Source organism: Nesoenas mayeri (assembly GCF_963082525.1).
Source record: "Nesoenas mayeri genome assembly, chromosome: 20".
NCBI lineage: Eukaryota > Metazoa > Chordata > Aves > Columbiformes > Columbidae > Nesoenas > Nesoenas mayeri.
In genome coordinates this window covers 2,681,719-2,702,223 of record NC_137569.1, presented here as the reverse complement: position 1 = coordinate 2,702,223, position 20,505 = coordinate 2,681,719, and the positions used below count along the sequence as shown (strand labels likewise).

The window sequence follows — 20,505 nt, the reverse complement described above, 5'->3', positions numbered from 1 at the left end:
GAAATGTTGCTAAATTAGAGCCAGTCTAAAATTATATTTTGACCCAAAATAAAAGGTTAAAATTAGACGTAGTTGTTCTTGTGCTCGTGTGGCTTCAGCAGGATGGCTGTGCTGTGAAGGGCATGGGAGAAGCCAACACTCGCTATGCGGTTTGTTTATAGCCTTAATTGTGTTCACAGTCTAGGTGCACAGAATGATGAATAATGTGAAAATATGATTCAGTTTTAATGGGATATACAGTCATTTTTCCTTATGGTAAAGACCATTCTGTTGTAAGTATTATACATATCAGCATGTTCTTAAGGATTTTAACTTCTTGATATTTTTTTTCGGTTACATGTGCCTGCCCTCTCTTTCTACTTGCACCAATGGGTTTCCAAGCATGATTTATAGATGAAAAGATGATACTTTCTAGAAATTTCCTAATACAGCATTTAAAGTAACTTATTTCTAAGATCAGCCGTGTCTGTTCTAACCGGGGTCCCTTCAGTCACTGAACAAACCTTCCTTGGGGTTGTGTAGAAAGGGATTTCCAAACTCCCCGAAATCACTGTTGCTAAAAAACTGATTTATGTGGAGTTGATCTTCATGAGCAGATCTTGTCTTGTTTGATTTGTAAATTGTACAGATACTTCTAACAAATCGCATTCCAGCCTAACCACAGGCTCCTTCTGGTCATCAGTAGGGGCGAGCAAATGCTTCTCCCCCGAGTCAGCAGAACGTTTCTCAATTTCTGCTCTGTTAGTGCCTCCTGCAATTCAAAATTAAACCCCAAAATCACTGGAAGAGGGTGAGGGAAAGGCAGTTGGTGTTCAGGATTTTACATGCCTTGAATTTCAGTGACTCTTTCTGGTTTGGCAAGCGGCGCGTCTGCTAAATGGGCTGGTTTTAGTATTTGTTGTCTGGTACGACAGTTCTGCAAATGCCCTTTTCAAAAGCGGAGCAGCAGTTGGAGTCAAACATGGGATATCTTAGAGGTTTTCCTAAAGTGTTGAAATAATCTGAGCTATTGCAGAGAGACAAAACACTCGGAGTATTTACTGCAGCCCCACGCGGAGGAGAAGGAGGGTGGAGAAGGTTATTATTTGTGAAGAGGATTAAACAACGGCATGAGAGTTAATCCTTCTGGCAAAGGGAGGAGTATAAGGAAAATATCTGAGTGTATATTGACTGGGATTTTCCAGAGGTGGCACCTAAAGCTCATTCACAGTAGGTTCCGTGTTCCGTTCAGGGTTAAACCATCACTATTGCTAAATATAAAGCAGAATGGCACCTCTGTGATGAAACCTCCAGCGACAATCCCACTCCTCCTCCTCCCCACCCCATTGCAACCCCGGTCCTGTTCAGCCAGCCCTTGTCTGGAGGTGCTGGGGAACCGGGGCTTTGCGAAGGCACTGAGCTCTGCGGATTTTTGGGGCCGAGCTGGCACTAAAGCAGATGTGAGTGATGTTTTGCTGAGAGCCCTTGGCTATTGGAGCAGCGGGAGGACACGGGGTGGTTCTGCTTCCCTTTGGCTCGCTCCGAGCTCCAATACTCCACACTTCACCGCTCCCGGTGAACCATTTATGGTTTATTTTTTATTCCAGTTAAGACGTGGCTTCTGTGGGTTCCATAACTTTTTTCCATTATAGAATTGTTTACATTGCACTGGAAGAATTATGCCCAGTTGGCCTGGTCTTCAGGTGCCTCGGCCGTTTACGGTTCTTTGTGAAACGCCTTTTTTTCCATCGGCTACTTGTAACACTTTTCCTTTTGCAGACATTTGTTGAGGCTGGGAGAGCTCTCTTAACAGGAGGCAACGTTTGGAGACCATAAAGCCATTTCAAGGATGGCAACTCTTTTGAAAGAAGCTGCTCACGCAGCAGCCCCCAGTTGGTATTTGTCATTGTACGGTCGTCTTCACACCCCCTGTGTGCGGTTTGGGCAGAAATGCTGGTAGTTCTGTTCCTGACACCTTGCAGGGGGTTGGGGGTGTCACTATAGTAGCGACTAAATTTGTCTCTTGCTATCATAAAACTGAAACTAACAATGTCCCGTGGCAGCTGGCCGTAGTTATGCTGTAGTGTGGCGTCTTCCAAATTTTGTGGAACCGAAAACCATACTTCTTGATCCGCACACCGTATCTCGCTGCCTTGGCAACAGCTTCACCCTTCCTGTCAATGGGACGTAGGAAATGGTCATTTACAACTCAAGTGCGTGGGGATTTCCTCCATGCAAATTGGCCCTTCAAGATAATTTTATTGCAAATTTCTGCAGGTGAAACCCCATGATTTAAGGAAGATGGCTTGGGAGACCTTGTGTGTCCCAAGGTGCTGTCAGACTGGGGACGGGGACGCAGGGATGGAATTAAATTCCTCACTTTCAGAGTACGGTGGACAAAGAGGTTCCCGGGTTTGCCATAAATGTACTTTACAGTTTTAGGGAAGTTTCAACTCTCTCTTCACATCTGTCCTCTGAGTAAAATACACGTACATTATTTCTTGAGATGTGAAAGTGCTGGGGAGAGGAATGATCTTGCTGCAAGTACCAAACAGTTGTCCATTGCCATTGGGGCCTGTAGAGACATCGATAGTACGAGTTATTAGCCACTTGTTCATTCATCCATTCCTTGTGCTACTTTCCACGTCAAAATCTCTCTCGTGTATCAACTTCTGGATCGCTTCTGTTTCAGTTTTACTTCAATGAACCTTTTTTCCGAAGAGAGACTGTGCCTCATTTATCTCCTCAAGAGGCTCTATCTGTGTATTCATTTAATCCAAAGTATGCTGAAGCACTTTGAATTAGTCCCCTGCAAAGCAACAAGGAATATATAAAATAATTTCCTTGCTATCAGAGCAGCTTGTCTTACAGCAATTGCACACCAGAAGATTTTTACTGTGAGTTGTTTCCATATAGCAACAGTAATCACAGCTGTCATACAGAAAAATAGAACTGATTTCTCTTTTAATGCTCTTAATTCACTGCCTTAAAAAATTACATTATTAATGCAATGGCTTAGGTCCAGTGCTCCGATATCATCAGGCGGACTTGAAATGTTGATGTGAATGAACCCAACTAAAATCTTCTTCCCAGCCAGTGTGACAAAAGCAATGGAGCTTCACTTCTGGTGTGAGAGCTGGAATGTCACCCTTTAATGTGGAAATGAAACCCGCAGGGTCCTCTGGGTCCCGAGTCCTGCATTTCAAAGGGCTTTGGAAGCCTTGGGCAGGGAAGGGCCCTGCTGGGCTCTGCCGGCTTCCCCTCCTTATTGTCCTTAAATGAAGCTTCAGTATCAGGCTCCCTTATTTGTCTGACAAAACATGACTCATTTAAAGGAAAAAAATAGAATAAAATTGTTGACAGCATGTTTTCCAATACGGCATCAAAACTTATCAATTAATAGCAGGAGTTAAGCTTTGTGTAATTTGTTCTGCACGTAAAGTAAACTTTAAAATTTATTTAAATCTGTGACTTCTATGAAAAGACCTTAGTTTTACTCAGTACTTTTTTTCCTCCTCCTTCTCTGACCAGTGTTTCCCTGACCTTTTGCTAAGTGATTTATTTTTTACCTCCAATGTTTAGTGTTCAGGCCATTGACTGTTTGAACCGCTCCTGACTTCTTTTGTATGAAAATAATGGCAATTCTTTCAGGTTTTTTGAGTATGTAGCAGTTTAATTTTTAACTTTTATTATAATGAAAATGAAATGCGTTTGAAATTGTGTTGTTTTTTTTTCAGGGTCCACACATAGCATCTGTTACTCTTGCTGCTTATGAATGTAACTCAGTGAATTTTCCGGAGCCTCCTTACCCCGATCAGATTATCTGCCCCGATGAGGAGCCGGCTGGAGGATCCATCTCGCTCTGGGCCATCATCTCCAAAGTGCGGCTGGAGGCCTGCATGTGGGTAAGCTCTTAGAAACCCTCTGCAATTCTAATTGATTTCTCTGTTCAGCAGTACATATCAGTTCCTTAATTAGCAAAACAACGATGGTTTACACAGCCAACGCCAACAGGTATATCTGCAATATGAATAGTTGCTTTCCTGGTGAACTTTCTCTTTACTAGCCCTGGTTAATTTTAATCTCAGAATCACAGAATGTCAGGGGTTGGAAGGGACCTGGAAAGCTCATCCAGTGCAATCCCCCCATGGAGCAGGAACACCCAGATGAGGTTACACAGGAAGGTGTCCAGGCGGGTTGGAATGTCTGCACAGAAGGAGACTCCACAACCCCCCTGGGCAGCCTGGGCCAGGCTCTGACACCCTCACTGAGAAGAAGTTTCTTCTCAAATTTATGTGGAGCCTCTTGTGTTCCAGTTTGAACCCATTGCCCCTTGTCCTGTCATTGGTTGTCACTGAGAAGAGCCTGGCTCCATCCTCCTGACACTCACCCTTTAGATATCTGTAAACATGAATGAGGTCACCCCTCAGTGTCCTCTTGTCCAGCTCCAGAGCCCCAGCTCCCTCAGCCTTTCCTCACACGGGAGATGCTCCACTCCCTTCAGCATCTTGGTGGCTGCGCTGGACTCTCTCCAGCAGTTCCCTGTCCTGCTGGAACTGAGGGGCCACAACTGGACACAATATTCCAGATGTGGTCTCCCCAGGGCAGAGCAGAGGGGCAGGAGAACCTCTCTTTAAAAGAGAAGAAAAAGGATATTATACTGGGCTCCCTTGTATGAGCTGCAGCACTGCTTTTCTAAATGCAGGCAGAAAACACTCGTGTGCTTCAAAGCCGTTGATGTAAAAGGTAAGTTTCAGCAAGTGTATCTGTGTCCCAAATGACCTGGCAGCTGTCAGGTCTTACCCTGCGTGTCATTAAGCACTGAATAATTTCCAAAATGTTGAGCCTGGAGTTGACTGAAGCTGCAGTTACACAAAGAGCTCAGGCCCTAATATCGTAGCTGAGCTGTTTTTCTGGGTTGCATCCATGGACTGGATTAAATAAGAGAGTGTTATATTGCACATATTTCTGTGTTTTCTTTCTGTTTCTCGGCCTGTTTCCATCATGGCAAACTTCACTTAAGCCAACCTGCTTTTCCTGTTTTAAGTGAATTGAGGTCTTAGGAAACGCTGTGATTGGAACCTCCTTTTTCCTTCTTTTCCTTCTGCAGCTTTTTATAGACGTTTGATCTTTGGAGGGTTTTGCTCAGCTACGATGTTTTTTTTCATTCCGGGTAGATGATTTTGAATTGCAGTTTACACAGATGCATCTGCTGTGAGCTGCCAGCCAAATTAACCTTATTTTACTACTGACTTCCTGTTCTGACAGATGATTTAATTATTAAATTCTTGGTTGTCCCATTCAAATGTAGAGAGAGGAAATCCTGAAAATACACGGTATCTGATGTCTGTCCTTGTATTACTTTTAATGATATAAAAAGATACATTAAGGCAACTTTGCTCACTACAACTTTAAGTTTTCAGCAGCTGTGTTTCCTACAAAAAATGCAGTTGGGTTGCGCACCAGCGGTACCCAAAGTCAAAATAATACAGGGAAAGTGGACTTACAGCCCTCCCAAGATGCAAAGTACATCTTAAATTTTACTCTCTTTAAGAAGAAGGGATTATTGCCTGAATGCTCGATGAGTAGCTAAACATACAAGTACATATAAGACCATAAATATAAAATTTCTTTTAATTTTCTTCCTCGTCCCCCCTGCTCAAGTTTGCTTAATGGAGACTAGCGTAATAAAAATGGCATTTGCAGCTACGTTTCTAGGGTTGCAAAATAGAAGTGTAGCTCAGGGTAAACATCTATTGCTTAATCTCCAGCATGTCAAATAACTATGATTAGAATTAAGTCGTTTAGAAATGAGTTAATAGAGTTACAAGCCCTGAAAACTTGTGTCCTCCTGAGCAGCTGGGATGGAGAACAATTCAGTCTCAGCCGTGTTTCTCGGTTCAGGCCGGGGAAAGGACAAGGGAACAGGACCAAGAGAGACTGTTTCTATTCCTCTTTTTTCCCCCCGTTTTCTTTCTTCTCGCCCCTCCGTTCCCCGTCATCCACCTTCTCGCTGAGCTCTGGCTCCACCGGCGGTTCCCCTGGGAGCATCCTCTGGCTACCAGCGGCTCTAGTGTAACGTTATGCTTTCTTGGAATGTTTCATGAGTACATAAACATTGCGTGCTAATTTCCTGTAAGCCAAATCAAGTTGGCAATTGTTGCTGCTTCTTCCAGTATGTTTCTTTTGTCGAAATTCCAGTTCTTTTTTTTTTTTTTTTATTTTAATGGAAGTTGTTGAAGAAACTTATTCTCGATTGTGTCACACTTAAACCAAATGTCCATCTTAACAGAAGAGTAGCGGGGACTTCTAGAAAGTGAGCAGGCTGATTTTGGCAAATCAAAACCTTATTAAGAACAAGCAAACAATTAATTTTCTGCTTTTAAACTGAAATGAGGAATTAAACTTAATATTCTTTAACTGGGTACAATTGAATGAGCTCATAAAATCCCCCCCCTTTATTTTTTTTCAGTGGAGCCAGCAACTTCTAATTGGATCTAAAACCTGAATTTACCATGATGAACCCTGGCTAGATGCAAAAGAAAAGGGATTACTGGCTGTATATACAGAATCACAGAATGGACTGGGTTGGAAAAGACCTCAGAGATCACCAAGTCCAACCCTTGGTCCAGCTCCAGTGCATTGACTAGATCATGGCACTAAGTGCCATGTCCAAGCTCAGTTTAAAAACCTCCAGGGCCGGCGAGTCCAGCACCTCCCTGGGCAGCCATTCCAATGCCTGACCACTCTCTCTGCACAGAATTGCTTTCTAATCTCCAGCCTAAATTTCCCCGGGCAGAGTTGAAGCCCATGGCCCCTTGTCCTATTGCTGATGCCTGGGAGAAGAGCCCAATCCCCACCTGGCTAGAACTGCCCTTCAGGTAGTTAATCCAACATGTGTGCTCCTAAGGCAGCACACGCAGCCCTGCGAGGAATAGCTACCATAGCACCAACACTCTGTTTCCTTTAGGCTTGTAAAGTGAAATCATGTCGAAAGGCTCCAAAGTGAAATCCGGCCACTCTCCGTGGTGGTTGGGAGGGAGGCAGGAGGGTGGCAGCAATATAAGTTTTCTCGTGAAATGCTGAAAGCAGGACAGTCCCAGCGGGGCCTTTGCAGACCTCTGGCTATAAAGCTGCCCAGACTAAGTATCCCGCAAGGGCTGAGTGTGGAGATTTATCTGGATTTGATTGTGATCACAAAAACACCAGCGGCTCTTCCAGCCAACTTAAACCAGGTACAGGGTTTTTTTTTCCCCAGAGATTAAAATCATTACTAGTCCCCTGCACGTCAGTGATAGCCGTTTTTTGCTGATAATGAGTGTTACGAGGATTAAATATCACTGTATCTAAGGAATTATTAGGTGAAATGAAAATGATGCTTTTTTCAATCGCTGTAAAAATTGGCTCCACCAGTCCTGGCCTGCAGAAGGACTCAGAAACAATCTGGTAGGTGTATGCCAGTTTTCACAGCCTTCCATCCCGCGGGACGAGGAATTCAATAGTGCCCTACATTTGTAATGTGCTGCAGCCCTTTTATTAATTGTTTTTTACAAGAAATAAGGGGAAAGAATAAAACTGTTTAATTGCTCAGGATTAGCAGAACAGGCGGCCTGTGTCCTGACCGGCATCAAAACGCTTTAAAAGACTCTTTCTAGTGGAGTAATCTTGCACTTTCCTTTTCTAAATGTGTGTAAAAGAATTGAGATCAGCATTTGCCTTTCCAAGTTGTTGGTAGTCCAAGGAATCTCCATGTAAAACTGGCACTTGGAGTTAAATGGTGAAAACGGACAGCTAATGTTACAAAAAAGCAGTTAAATAGTTACTGCTTTGGATCCCTTAATTGCTGCTGCTTTTTTTTTTAAGTGCACTTAACGAGCCCATCTGTAGCAGACATGAAATCATATGATTTTTGTTGCACTTCTGAAATGTTTTGTAATAAAGAGCATGTGACTTATCCAATTTAAAGCAAGTTCATGTCCAGTACACGCATGTGAACCTCTTCCTCAGTTAACGAAACGAAGCCAAAGCAAATTGGCAGAGCCCGGAGCAGCAATGTGACTTTTTGTTCTTGCATCACCCTGAGAACATAACCTCAAGTTAATTTTTCTGAAGCGTTGTTGCTACTGTTTTCAGGCTTATCTTCCCCTGTGCCAGAAATAGGCAGATTAATGAAGTTCAGCTTGTTGCACTCGTTTAAATTTTTCTTCTGTGGAAAACAAGGGCATAAACAGATGAGGCTGCACACTTGATGTGCTTAAACTGAGAATTTCGCAGCAGGGGGAACTCCGGAGAGCGGCCGTATTTAAAACCACAACCTGTCGATTTGGAATATCCACAGCAGCTGGAGTTCTCCCTTGAATTCTTCCTCGCTTGCAGCAGCGTATAGAGCAGGAACAAAGGAAACTGAAAAGCTTTCACCTTGCTTCAAAGGGATAGAAAAGCATTTGGTACAACTGACCCTGGGAGAGAAAAGCCAGCTGCGTGTAGCCGAATTTTTAGCACTTTTCCAGTGCAGTGCCCGACTTATTGTGCTGTTACCTGTCCTATATTTAAACCATCCTGAGTTTAATCCAAGTTCCTGTTTCATTAGCCTCTGTTTATCCATATGTTCAATCTTAGACGCCTCTCTTTTATTTTCTTCTTTTTCTTTCCTTGGTTAAGCTAACGTTGCATTTACCCACAGACTGAAGTGAGTCATTTGATGTCCTGAGAAAACAAATATAATTTTCCTGTGGTGAGAAGGGAACTGCGCTTTCATCTCAGCTTCTCTTGGCTTTCTTTATTCCATCTAAAGGAGAGATCAGCCTTAATTTCCTTGCTCATAGCTGTTGTAAAACTCGAGCCTGTTTTCTAATAAACACTTGCACAAAGTCTCATGACTGGACAAGTAAAACTACATGACGGCACCGGGGAGGAGTTCCCGGGTTATTTTGGGGGCCGTGCGGGGCAAAGGGCCGTCACGTGTTGGTAGATGTCGGGGGTGCTGAGTCAGGACAAGCGGCCACCCCGGCGCACCGGGAGCTCCGCACGGCCCCAGAGATCCACACATCGCGTCCTTTTGGTGACAACCTGGGAGCCGCTGACCTGCAGATTGATGGTCCCGTGCTAAGAGGGGCTGAATTTTGCTGGATGAGGGAAGGGGGGGAAAGCGGAGTTTCAAAGCAACAGCTTTATGTTTGATATTGGGAGAAATCTGAGCTGGGGGCTAAAAGCAAACTTCTCCAAGCAGCTTGTCTCATCACTTCTACTAATTTGAAGTGTCTGTGGGACTGCGGGTATCACATGTTTCCTATTTAAGAATAAACACGAAAAATAAGTCAGAATTATTCTTTTCCCAGGGTGCTGGCACAGCCATTGGAGAGCTGCCCCCGTATTTCATGGCACGGGCGGCCCGGCTCTCTGGTGCTGAACCTGATGATGAAGAGTACCAGGAATTCGAGGAGATGCTGGAACACGCGGAGACTGCACAAGTAAGAACAGCGCAAAACAACACAATTAATAAAACCCAGAGCAACTCGATGGAGTAAATAACCATTCTGATGAAATGGGAATGGGCCAAGAAGCAGTTGATGTGAGTTCACAAGGGACTTCCCAGGGGTAGAAAAAGATCCTCCAGTGGGTAGAGAAACCTCTGGCGCTGGGAGGACAAGAATGCAGCTTGCCGAGCACATACCATAGCGCAGCCAGAGGATTTGCTGCAAATACTGCAGTTATTTAGGCTTGCAAGGGCAGCACAATCAAGGTAGGGAGAAAATGGGCTCACAAAGTGGTGACAGAGCAGGGGCTGTTCCATGGTCACGGTTGTTACAGCTGCATTTAAAGCAGATGATTTTCAGTCAGCTCATCCCCTTCAGGTGACATTTGCCTGTGTGTCACTCACACCCCGGGGCAGCGCGTTACCCATTCATCAGCCCCGGGAAACATATTTTTCCCGATGTAAAAATGCAGCCAAACTGCTCTGAATCCCTTTTTGTTGCTCTTGTCGTTTCTTTTCTTGATGGATTAAATGCTGCGTGTATTGCAGCATAGTTACAACTGATGCTGTACATCAGTCAGATATTATTGTAGATAATTTTTCACTCAGGTCAGGAGTTTGCATCCTGTTCTCAAGTTATTGATAGTGTTTTAGCATAAATGAAACATTCATTTTTCCTCAAGCTACTCGCCACTGAATTTCTCTTCTGTATTTTTTCCCTTCTTATCCTGTTTTGTCTGCCATTAAGTTGAAATGGGTCATGAGACTGCTATTAAAAAACCAGCAGATGCTATTTACCATGAACTGCTGTCTTTAAACTGTTCCACCAGGGTATTTTCTTCATATAAATATATACTTTACTTTTTTTCCTCCTTCACTTCAAAAAATAGATGAAGCTCTTCCATGAAAGACAGTGGTTTTTCTGGAAATACTGAGTGCAATCTAGTAATTTTAACATTAAACAGTGTGTTTTCTTAGAGCCTCCCCTTACTAGAAAGTTCCAAAGGGTTTTTCTGCTATTGCAAATAGTAAATTCTTCTATTTCTTTAAAGATGCAGTGAGGGGGGGGAAAAAAATCTGCTTTGTTCTTTGTCATCAGTCCTTTCTTTGCAAAATCAATCCCCAGCTGTATAAAACATCAAGTTGTGGTAAGAAAGAAGCCAGCTGAAAACACGACCGGAGAGCTGAAACGCTGTCTGTATCTATTGAAACGCGCCCAGCGAGTTCTATGCGCGTACAGTTGTGGGAGCAGCCAGAGCTGGTTTCCAGAATGCACAGTAAGATTCTTGGGAAGAAAACTTTTGCTAGAGAGCGTTTTGTTAGGACAGGCCAAAATATAGCGAGCCGTATGCACTGCCCTCAGCGTGCGGACGGCCTTGTGTAATTCATTAAGAAAAACGAGGGTGTTATTTACCAGTACTTTTCTTGGCAATTGGATTTGGACTGAAGCGTGTTGTTTTGCGGATGGATGGCCAGGAAAAAGAAATTCTTTTAAAACTCCACTTGTGGTTTGGTTTCTATAAAACTCTTTTAACATGAGGCTTTGACAATCCGATTAAATTGCGTTGCGCTCATAAAACTGACAGTTCAGTTTTTTCCATTTGCTAATACGACTTCCTTTTTGCTTTTGGCTTCGGTCGTGTTTTTGCTCGATGTCTGTGGGAGACAGGCCTGCCTGTTCCTATGACCTTGAGTAAATCCCCATCTTCAGCATAGTTTATCGCTATTTGTCCTGTAATTGCTATTCATGAGCAGTCAAGATGTCTATTTTTAAGCGGCTCAATAGCAATTTTTGTTACCTACATCAGCTTCTCCCACGCACCGAAGCCGTGTTCAGAGAACACGGGGGATGTGACAAGTGTCGTATGCCTTGGAGACTGCTACAAATGCTTGACGTCAAGTGACAGGAGCCTTCTTTCAGTATAAAGGTCTCGCTTCATCCTGCCTTTTGGAAAGGCCTGAAAATGGGTGTGCTGGATTTGGAAGAACAGCTTCCCCCTCCGGTTCTGGCATACGAGGCAGAGCCCAGTGCTGTGACGTTGTTGCCTGCGTGTGTTTCGTTTTGAAAGCTCGTCGCTGCCGTTTCTCAAACACAATGGTGATTTTGAGAAACAGATGAGGAGCTCCTATGGTGAGAATAGACCACGAGTGTAACATCCAGCCTAAAGGATCCATGAGAGGAAACACGCTGCTAGCTTGGTGCTTTAAAAGAAAAACTATTAAAAAGGGCCTAAAAGGATTAACCAGCGTAAAGGTTTAGCGCCCCATTCAAAGTTACACGGAGTAAAATACTATTTAAAGAGTCTGTTGATGGATTTTCTGTCATAAATCTCAGATCTAAGAGACCTGTCTCCTTGAGCTCGGTTTTGAGAGAACTCATGAGCCTGCAGATGATGCCTAAGCCTGCCTCGTACTTTCCGTGAGCAATACTGCTGAAAAAGCCCCTCGTTTTAAAGGAACACCCACTTCTTCTTTCAGTATGTGCACACCAGTTGGTCTCAGTTACATAAAGGAAGCGTCAGAGCTTCTCTTGCCTCGTGGCTGCTCTTGTTCAAATGACTTTGCCCCGGAGAAGGAGTGTGGTTTACAAACCAGGCTCTTTATTTCTCAGAGCTCCACACAATGCAGAGCCCAGCATGCTAGAGCCACACAGCAACGCCGTCTGCTTTGTTAACGCATGCGGCCGTATTTTAAAACTGCGAATGTCTGACACGGTTTCTCAGTTGCTGTTTGCTCTCTTCCAGTCAAATTCCAGAGCAGAGGAGGTTTTTATCAGACCTTTTCGCCGTGGGCAGCATCTCCAGCGCCGCCGCTCAAACCAACCTCTCAATTAGGGGAAGCGAATCCACCGCTTAGTGCTGGGGCAGCACTTTGGTAATAACACAGTGCAGCGGAGCTGGGTACAGTTTCATGTCTACAAACACGTGTGCAGGGACTCTTGCGCCAGTTAATGGTTGCTGGTTGGTTAGCATTCTCATCTTTTCGCTGTCGTGCTGAAACAGTTAAAGCTGACGGAGGTTTCTGGTGAAAATGAAGCTTCTAATTGCCAGTTTCCCTCAAGGTACTTAGTGCATAATGCGTGGGCCCTTGCTGTATCATGGTACTCCTCGCTAAGAGGAGAAAGTCCTGATATCTATGCTGTATATCTAATCCTTAATGACTCTAAGTGTTTGGATTCATTAAGTGGCATATTTTGAAGAACTAATGATTTACACATCAAGCTTTGCTTCTGTGCAGCGCTGCTGCAGCCAACTTTCCATGTAAAAATATTTCCTAGTTGCCTATGTTACTATCAGCCACCGCTGTTTGTTTACTGTCCAAACCGTGTCCTGGCTCCGAAAGAACCCAAACTTGAGAAGGGTTAACGCCATCGCAAAGCTGCGGTGCAGCTGGGGCGCTTTGCAGATGACCCGGTGCCATCTGCACACTGGGTGTCAGCTGTTGCTGGGCCCTGGTTTTGCCTCCACTGAACCTTTACTGGTTGTGGTTTGTCTGGCCATCACATGACTTCTCTGAAAATTCCCCCTCCCCTCCATTTCCAGTAAACTGTTTGAACAGGAGTGACTCAGACTGAAACCAGCTTCCCTGTAACCACAGGGCTTGTTAAAGAATTTGTCAACGTGGACTCGAGAGGCTTTGTATTAAACTGAGCTGCCACTGCTTCGGTTTGCATTGCGTCAGGAGTTCCACTGGACAACTTCCTGCTCGGAGAGTCGGCTCCTTGTCTGCAAAGAGTTAAACTGATGAACTTTTGCGATAGTGACGGTTAGACGCATGTTAAACCCATCTTTCCAGCCTTTCCGAAAGGTTTGGATTGCTTTTCCACATCTCCATGTGGGGTTTCTCTTTGCGGGAGCAGAACAAAGTACGTTACCACACCCAGGCACTGTTACTGGGAGAACCCAGCGCTGTGTTCTGACACGACACTGTGACTTAATTCAAATGGAATTATTAGATTCAACTAACAAGCAGAATGTTGCTTAATTAACAGTGTAGAACAAGATGGCCAAATTAAAAGTGGATCTCTCCCGTGATTAAGCGAACAGCTAGTATCTGATAAGTCCCTGCTTGAAAAGGATTCGCTGCCTCCTGGCTTGTTTAATCAAAAGGTTTAAGAGGTATTTGGTACAAGAAAAAAGAAGTTAAAGCAGACCGCAGGCCGGTTTTTCTAAAGCACTTATCAAAAATGGAAGTGGTAGAGACACATACAATAACTGGAAAACCTTAACTTCTTTTTTTTTTTGCTTTCCCAGAAATAACTTGTTTAAACCCAACGTCAAATTCCATTCAGAATTGCTCTTGCTCAGGCTTCCAGTCACCCCCTTTCCTCATCAGCTTCCTCTCTTTATTAATTGTGCTGTACAAGGAGATGGCTGGTGCTGGGTGGCCACCAGGAGGCTGGTCCTCACCCTCTGCATTCCCAAAGTTGGATGCCTGCATTTGTTAATATATGTGGGAGAGGTATCTTGCCTCTTATCTTAACCCATAATTAAATGGAAATTCAGAATTAATCAAACCTTGCCACTTCACTTTAGAAATTTCCTCTGAATGCTGCAGCTTGAGAGTGAGATGGCAAACTGATAGTAAACTCGGAGTAAAAATGTGATTTCTTATTTTCTTTTTCACAAACAATATAACTAGCAGTGAATATACTCAGTAACACTTTAAATCGTTCTCCAAATTTACCAAGTTGAAATAAGCTTTGGAATGAGTCAATGAAAGCTTTAAATAAGAGAACTGGTTATAGAGACCTTCCTGAGAAAAGCGGCAGCGAAGAGTTAATACCGGCAGAGAGCAGACAATGGGAGCTGTGAGTAACAAACCTCCTTTGGACACTGGGAGAGAATAGGGCAGCCTTGTGCCTGCATTGTTCTATTCATTTGCACACCTGCTTTCAGATAAGGAAAAAACAGCAACCAGCATTATGTTAGGTTTGCTCATGGTGATCCGGGGATGACTTTTTCACCTTCTTCTTTGAACAGCACTTTGTGATAAAGTCTATTCCGTGGAACTCGTTAAAGCAGCTGTCATTTTAATGTGTAAGTACATAAAGCAGAAATTAACCAGCCACTGAAGAAGTGTGGATTACTTTGCAATATTTTCACTCAATATTCATACATTAGCTCAGAGGTGTTTTTTCAGTAACAAATCTCTCACTTTTCAACAGAAATGACCCTTCTCAGGAAGTGTCACCGAGTTTACTGGAGATCTTGCAAGCTGCGTTTGCGCTCTACTTGTGGAGAAGGTGTTAGCTGAACTCCGCCACAGGATTTGTGTGTCCTGCTCTGTGTGTGTCGGGGATGCCTCACACAAGTTTCTAAGGGAACAATTTTGTCCTAAATATTTGATATTTCACTCCCCAGTACTCTGAGAAAGACCAATAAATGATCAAAAGTTTGGGTCGGATAAGCTGCTTCAAAAATATTTTCTCAGGGAGAGCCTTCAGTAAGGGATAGAAATTAATTATGGTATCATAATCAAGAAAACGGCTCCTTTTTTTTTTTGCCTTTGCTTCCAGACACTGTTTAAATGTCTGTGTTATACAAGAGTCTGGTATGCAGACCACTTCTCCCAGCTGTCTGGGAACCTCTGCTGCTTCCCAGGGAGAACAAGCAAGAGGTGGGTTGAGCATCGAGCGTCGCTCCTCGGTCTGCGGGTTGAGCATCACCCGTCTGTGGGCCGGACCCAGGAGGGACATCAGTGTGTGCAAAAGGATTTCTCAGCTGTGTAAGAAGTCACTCGCTTTTATTCCACAAGTAATTTTCCCGCATATGGGTTTTCTTCCTTATTTCTAAGCTCTCTCTAGAGGAACAGTGTATTTATGTCAGCGCTGGTGACTGTGGCTCTGATTTGTCAGATTGAGAAGGTCAGTCTATTTGGTTACAAAAAATTGCTTCCTTTTGTGATGATGGTGGCTAAAGCAAAGCAATGATTCATCCAGCCACCATAGGCCCTTCCCTACAAAGTCTGGATCTTAATCCGGCCCAAAGTAGGCCTTAATAATTTGTAATGGATTAACAAAAAAAAATGGACAACATCCTGGAATTGCTTGTCGCACCACTATAACTAGACGGGCAGACCTGTGGTCACAATAACTAATTGCTATTGTAGCTTTGAGATAAATGAGCACTCCCTGTGCAGCTGCGATGGTATTTTAAGCAGGCAGCACGTCGGTGGCGGCAACGCCAGCGTCTCCCTTCAGCTGCAGGAGCAAAGGCTGCGGAGGTCGGTGGCTGCTGTGTGGGAACCGGAGCGATGGGATGCTCTTCTGCTTCATTCTTCCCTCCGTAGGTGGCTGCCAGTATCTCATTATGGAATCACAGAAAAATTCATCTTGAAGGGGACCTGAGGCAGCTCCTAGTCCAGCACTTTGCTCAGAGCAGCGTTATCTGTGAGATCAGCTCCGGTCCCTCAGGGCATCATCAGGTCTGGTCTTGAAACCATCCCAGACTGGAGGCTGCACAGCCTTTCTGGGTAATTAATCACTTCCAAGCTGGACCATCCTAACGGCCTCACTGCTTCCCTGACGCCAAACTGACAGCTCTTTGCCACGACATAGATTGCAGTATCTGCTATGAGATGTGAATATACAAGTAGTTCTTCAGCCAGCAAAGAAATAATACATTTTATTTGGCATGCCACTATAAAATTGCCAAGTGCCAAAGGAGACACGTTGCTTTGTGCTGCTGCACAGACCCGGCTGGAGGTGCAGGGGATGTGGTTACAAGGGCCACTGCTCTGTAGGACAGATCTGATAAGGCTGAAAGGACGTGCTCCTTCCTCTTCCTTCAGACTGCTTCCTTTAATTGTCTTATTCTTGACAAGATTTCTTTATTCATGCAGTGCAGAGCAAAAGGACTTTTTATGTAGGTGTCTAAGATCTTCAGGCCTAGTTGTGGAAAACACTGGCAGTAAGTTTGAGGTGCCTACTGCCTTGGTGAGATGTGCAATAGGTGTTCATTCCAGTGTGTCCTTCCAAACATGAGCATGGTGCTGGATCGTGACAGTCTAAACTCTTGAAATTAAAGCTCCTGAGGGGGTTTAGGGGAGGGGGAGAAGTGAGGGAAATTAAATGTTCTTACCAAGGTACAGTTGGTTAATGAAGAAAATACCTAGAAGTTCCTAATGTGAAGTGTGTTTAATGCAGAGATGGTTGACTTCAGTGGATCCGTTACTTGGACTTCTTACTTTCACACTTTTACTCCAAGACAGGTAAAATTAAATGACCGGGGCAAGCACAGCTTGCTGTTGGAACGAACACTTCACTCTGGTATGTTCTGTTCCCATACGGCTTGCAAAGGATTCAGCTCTGCCCACTGCTCTATCTGTGGTTTCTTACATCTTTCCTTTCTCATGGCGGTTTTAAAATCTGATTATGAAGACAACAGGTTTAACTGTATTTTCTATGGAAAATTCTTCTGGCACAAGAACTAATTGTAGTTACTCATATGTCTGAGTTTACAAAGTCCCAGAGATGAGCATCTTTCTGATTATCTTTGTGGATTGCAGCATCACCCCTTAACATGCAACCAACCTCAAGAATTTGAACACAAACAGATGTGGAAATAAATCTGTGCGTTTGACTCAACAATCTGTATTATTCAGTATTCTTGTCCTAGGAAAAGCTGGTAGAAGAATTCTTCTGTATATTTGATTTCTTGTTGACTTGGGATTCGTACGTAGTATGTGCTGTGTGCTCATCCTTGCCTACAAATATTCTGAAGAATGGTTTGAAACCTTCCTGGCGTTAAGTCCTCAGATCTCTAGCACAGTCTGCTTAGTGAGTTTTGTAGGAACTGCACTCTTCTCTTCCACAGTTCTTCGGTAAAGCCTGTGAAGTCGAGGGCCCCGTTTCATTTGCTGTTCAGTCTTCTTCATATTGTACTTTCTAAAGCTGTGCTTTCATTTTCAACACAGATGTATTTTTCTCTTTTAACTTTCCCATATGATCACCCCATTCCTTTTCCTGAATTAAGTGTCTCGGAGAACCCAGACTTCTTGTGAAGTGAAATTTATTTCCTTCCCAAGCTTAGAATCTGAGCCAGCCCTCTTAAACTGGAATGTCTGTCCTGTGCCTGTCGTATGTAAATACCTTTCTTTATCAAGCTGCGGTGCTCGCTGAGATCTGCCGCCTTCCCTTAGCTGCCCTCAGGAATCCCTGCAAACCTGGTGTAACTTTGTCTTTTGACTGCCCCATTTCCAGGACAGGGCTTTTCTTTCCCAGAGTTTTGAGTGATAAGTGAGTTTAAACCTTCTCTCTCTGCAGGCATCAAGACTGAAATAGCCCCTTTTAGTTTGTCCTTATTTGCATTAAGCTGGAAGTATTTTTGAGAAAGCTGGAACAGAGATCCAGGGCCACAGCCCTTTCCATACGTGTTTAGAGGAACCACCGTCAGAATATTCCTACTTGCAACTTACGGGAGCCTTACTCATGAGATCTGTTACCTTTGATGTCTTGTAGGAGAGGTAGGAAACAGTTTGGTCACTGAGTAATGATGTATTTGTAGTGACAAGCAGTGATTTCTGTTCTCCTCATCTCAACTCCATTTACTGCGTTGATCATTAAACGTCGTTGCTGATCTGTTGCTCCCTCAGCATGGATGGATGTTGTAACCTCTCAGCCCATAGGTAGCTGTCTGGCTTCTTTAAAACTGCTCTTCTGCAGTTAATACGTTATTTCAATGAGTTAATAATTCTTCCCGGTCCTCTGAAATTCTAGAATTCGTTGCCTAACCACAAATGGTCATTCTCCCATAAGTCGTGTTTGATTCCATTGTGTTGTAATAGAAAGCCAGAAGAAACAAAATATTGTGCAGCTCATTTTTAACATAACTCAGATTTTTACATAAAAAGGAGCACTGTCTTTGCAGGCAGCTTTTTAAATGTTAATGGATTTATAATTTTAATAATCTGCGACGGTAGCTTCGTACGTCATCTTCAAAGGGTTTTCTGGGCTTCAAATCCTTGTCTCTCCGATGGTCTCTGTCCGAGACTGACAGTGGTCAGCGCTGCTGCTTTGTCACGGGAGACGTGGCTCGGTGCTCCTAAAAACCAGTTGCAGCTTTATGGTAGTAAATAAACAGTTACGTTACATAATTGTTATAGGCCCATCTGTGCCGCCGTTCAAGAAAGTGTCTCCTGCAGGGACTATGGGATTCGATCCAACGCTGGTTGTTCAGAGCACCTTGGTAACTGTCAACTCATTACTTGCTACGGACCCATCAGTGATCTTGTAGAATAAGAAAAAAGAGGCTTTGCCATTTCAGTGTGAATAACAAATCGTGAGCGTTCTGTTTTCTAAAAACAAATCAGTGTTACAGAGGGAAAAGAGTAAAAATTGATATTGTGTTTTTTTTCTTAAGCTTGTTAACTAAACCTAGTGAGACGTTCTTCACTCACATACAGAAGAGCACGTGCAACTTGCTGATAACAAAGGGAGAAATAAGAGAGATTTAAATTATAGATGGAAACAAAATAAAACAGGGGTGGGATGAAGCCTTGTTGTTAAGACAGGGTTGTCCCTTCTCCCTTTTTAATAGGGATAAACGATCCATGTTAAATTACACTCCAAGCTGTACCATCAAGCATATTTAAAGGAGGAACGTTGTGGTAAATCTGACTTAGCAGCGAAACATGTCGTTGTGCTTTACTGTCCCTTTAGGTTTGGAGGCTTGGGACGTTTTTTATTTTTGCTTTTGCAACACGTAGCAATGAAATGTTGGTACCAAGAAAACGTCCCGTTTTCCTGAAGGCGGCTATGGAGCAAAGCTGCTCAGCCCAGCCTCGTGAATCAGTGTTTCAGCCTGACCTTTTTATGCCTCTTCTTTCCATTGCAGTTGTTGAGATCTGATGATTAACCCAATGAAGTCATGTTTAATCATTTAACCTTTGCCTGTATTGTAGCACTCACAGGAAACCCATTTCCAAACCAAAAAATACGAATCATCTTTGAAAGGGACACGGGGAGCCGAAACATCCCGAAATGTTCTAGGCAGTGAATCAGATTAGCTGGGAGTCGAGTCCAGTCTAGATACCTTAATTTTGGGGGAAAATGTTTTGCCTGTAAGTAGCTGAACTTTTATGTCTTTTATTTCTTTATTTAAAGCAGTAAATTATGGAAGTTGTTTTGCTTCTATTTCAAATGCTTAAAAAAATAGAGAAAAGATTGTTCCCTGTGCAGGCTTTTAACAGAGAAATTCTGTTGTGAAATAGGTAAGAGTTGTGAAACTGATGATTGTGTTCTCTGAGAAATGAAACTTTTAAAGTTGGGGTTTTTATTATTGCAGATGTTGCAGAGATTTGAAAAATGAAATTTAAGGAAGCGACCAAACAGTTTTTCTGCATTTGTTTTCATGGAAGTAAATGTTGAGATTGCAAAGACGTGGCTCTGTTGCAATTCTGATGCGTGTATTACCGTGCTAGTTATTCCCAGTTATGATTGCATTAGATCATGGACAATAGGGAAAAAAGTCCTTAATTTATCTGTTTGGGTTTATTTGCTTTGAAAAAGAGAAATTAGAAATTTGAGGCTGAGATTTTTAGAACTCCAGCTGTGCTTTCCATGCAGCCATTTGTAACAGACAATGAATGTAAAAATATTGAAGAAGAAACAATCTGTGTAGTAACTTAAAAAGAAAATAGTGAGGAAAAATTACCCCAGTGTTCATTTGGGGTTTTTTTGAGAGATAAACGTGTTGCACTTTTTGCCAACACTTTCATCATTGTCTTTATAACAAAAATCGTGTGTTTTAGCTGAGGGGGGAAAATAGTTTTACGGCAGCCTTGAATTTTGCAGCAGTTTGGAAATGTGAGGGAAGCTGTTTATTTGTTAAAAAGTGGATGAAAAATGCTGTACTGTGCTTATACTAGAGGAATACAGTCAATCTATATAGAATTATAACACTATATTTTATTAAACCAGCTGTGCTGCAAGCTGCATTTGTTTATAGATCACTTGCTACAGAGTTTGTTTCCAATTCCAGCTTGCGAAAATTCATACAACAGCGTATTAGCAATGCAGTCAAAGATAATGGGGAAATATGTTAACATGA

General features: G+C 43.2%; 1 protein-coding gene across 3 annotated transcripts in view; it reads left to right on the top strand.

The window, feature by feature from the left end:
* Positions 1-20,505, top strand: part of VMP1 (vacuole membrane protein 1) — a 58,336-nt gene that overhangs the window by 20,569 nt on the left and 17,262 nt on the right. For all 3 annotated transcript variants that reach the window (XM_080357084.1, XM_080357086.1, XM_080357085.1), the window contains 2 exons: positions 3,717-3,884; positions 9,318-9,449. In XM_080357084.1, the coding sequence (XP_080213210.1) occupies positions 3,717-3,884; positions 9,318-9,449 (300 nt within the window). The remainder of the gene's footprint in view (positions 1-3,716; positions 3,885-9,317; positions 9,450-20,505) is intronic.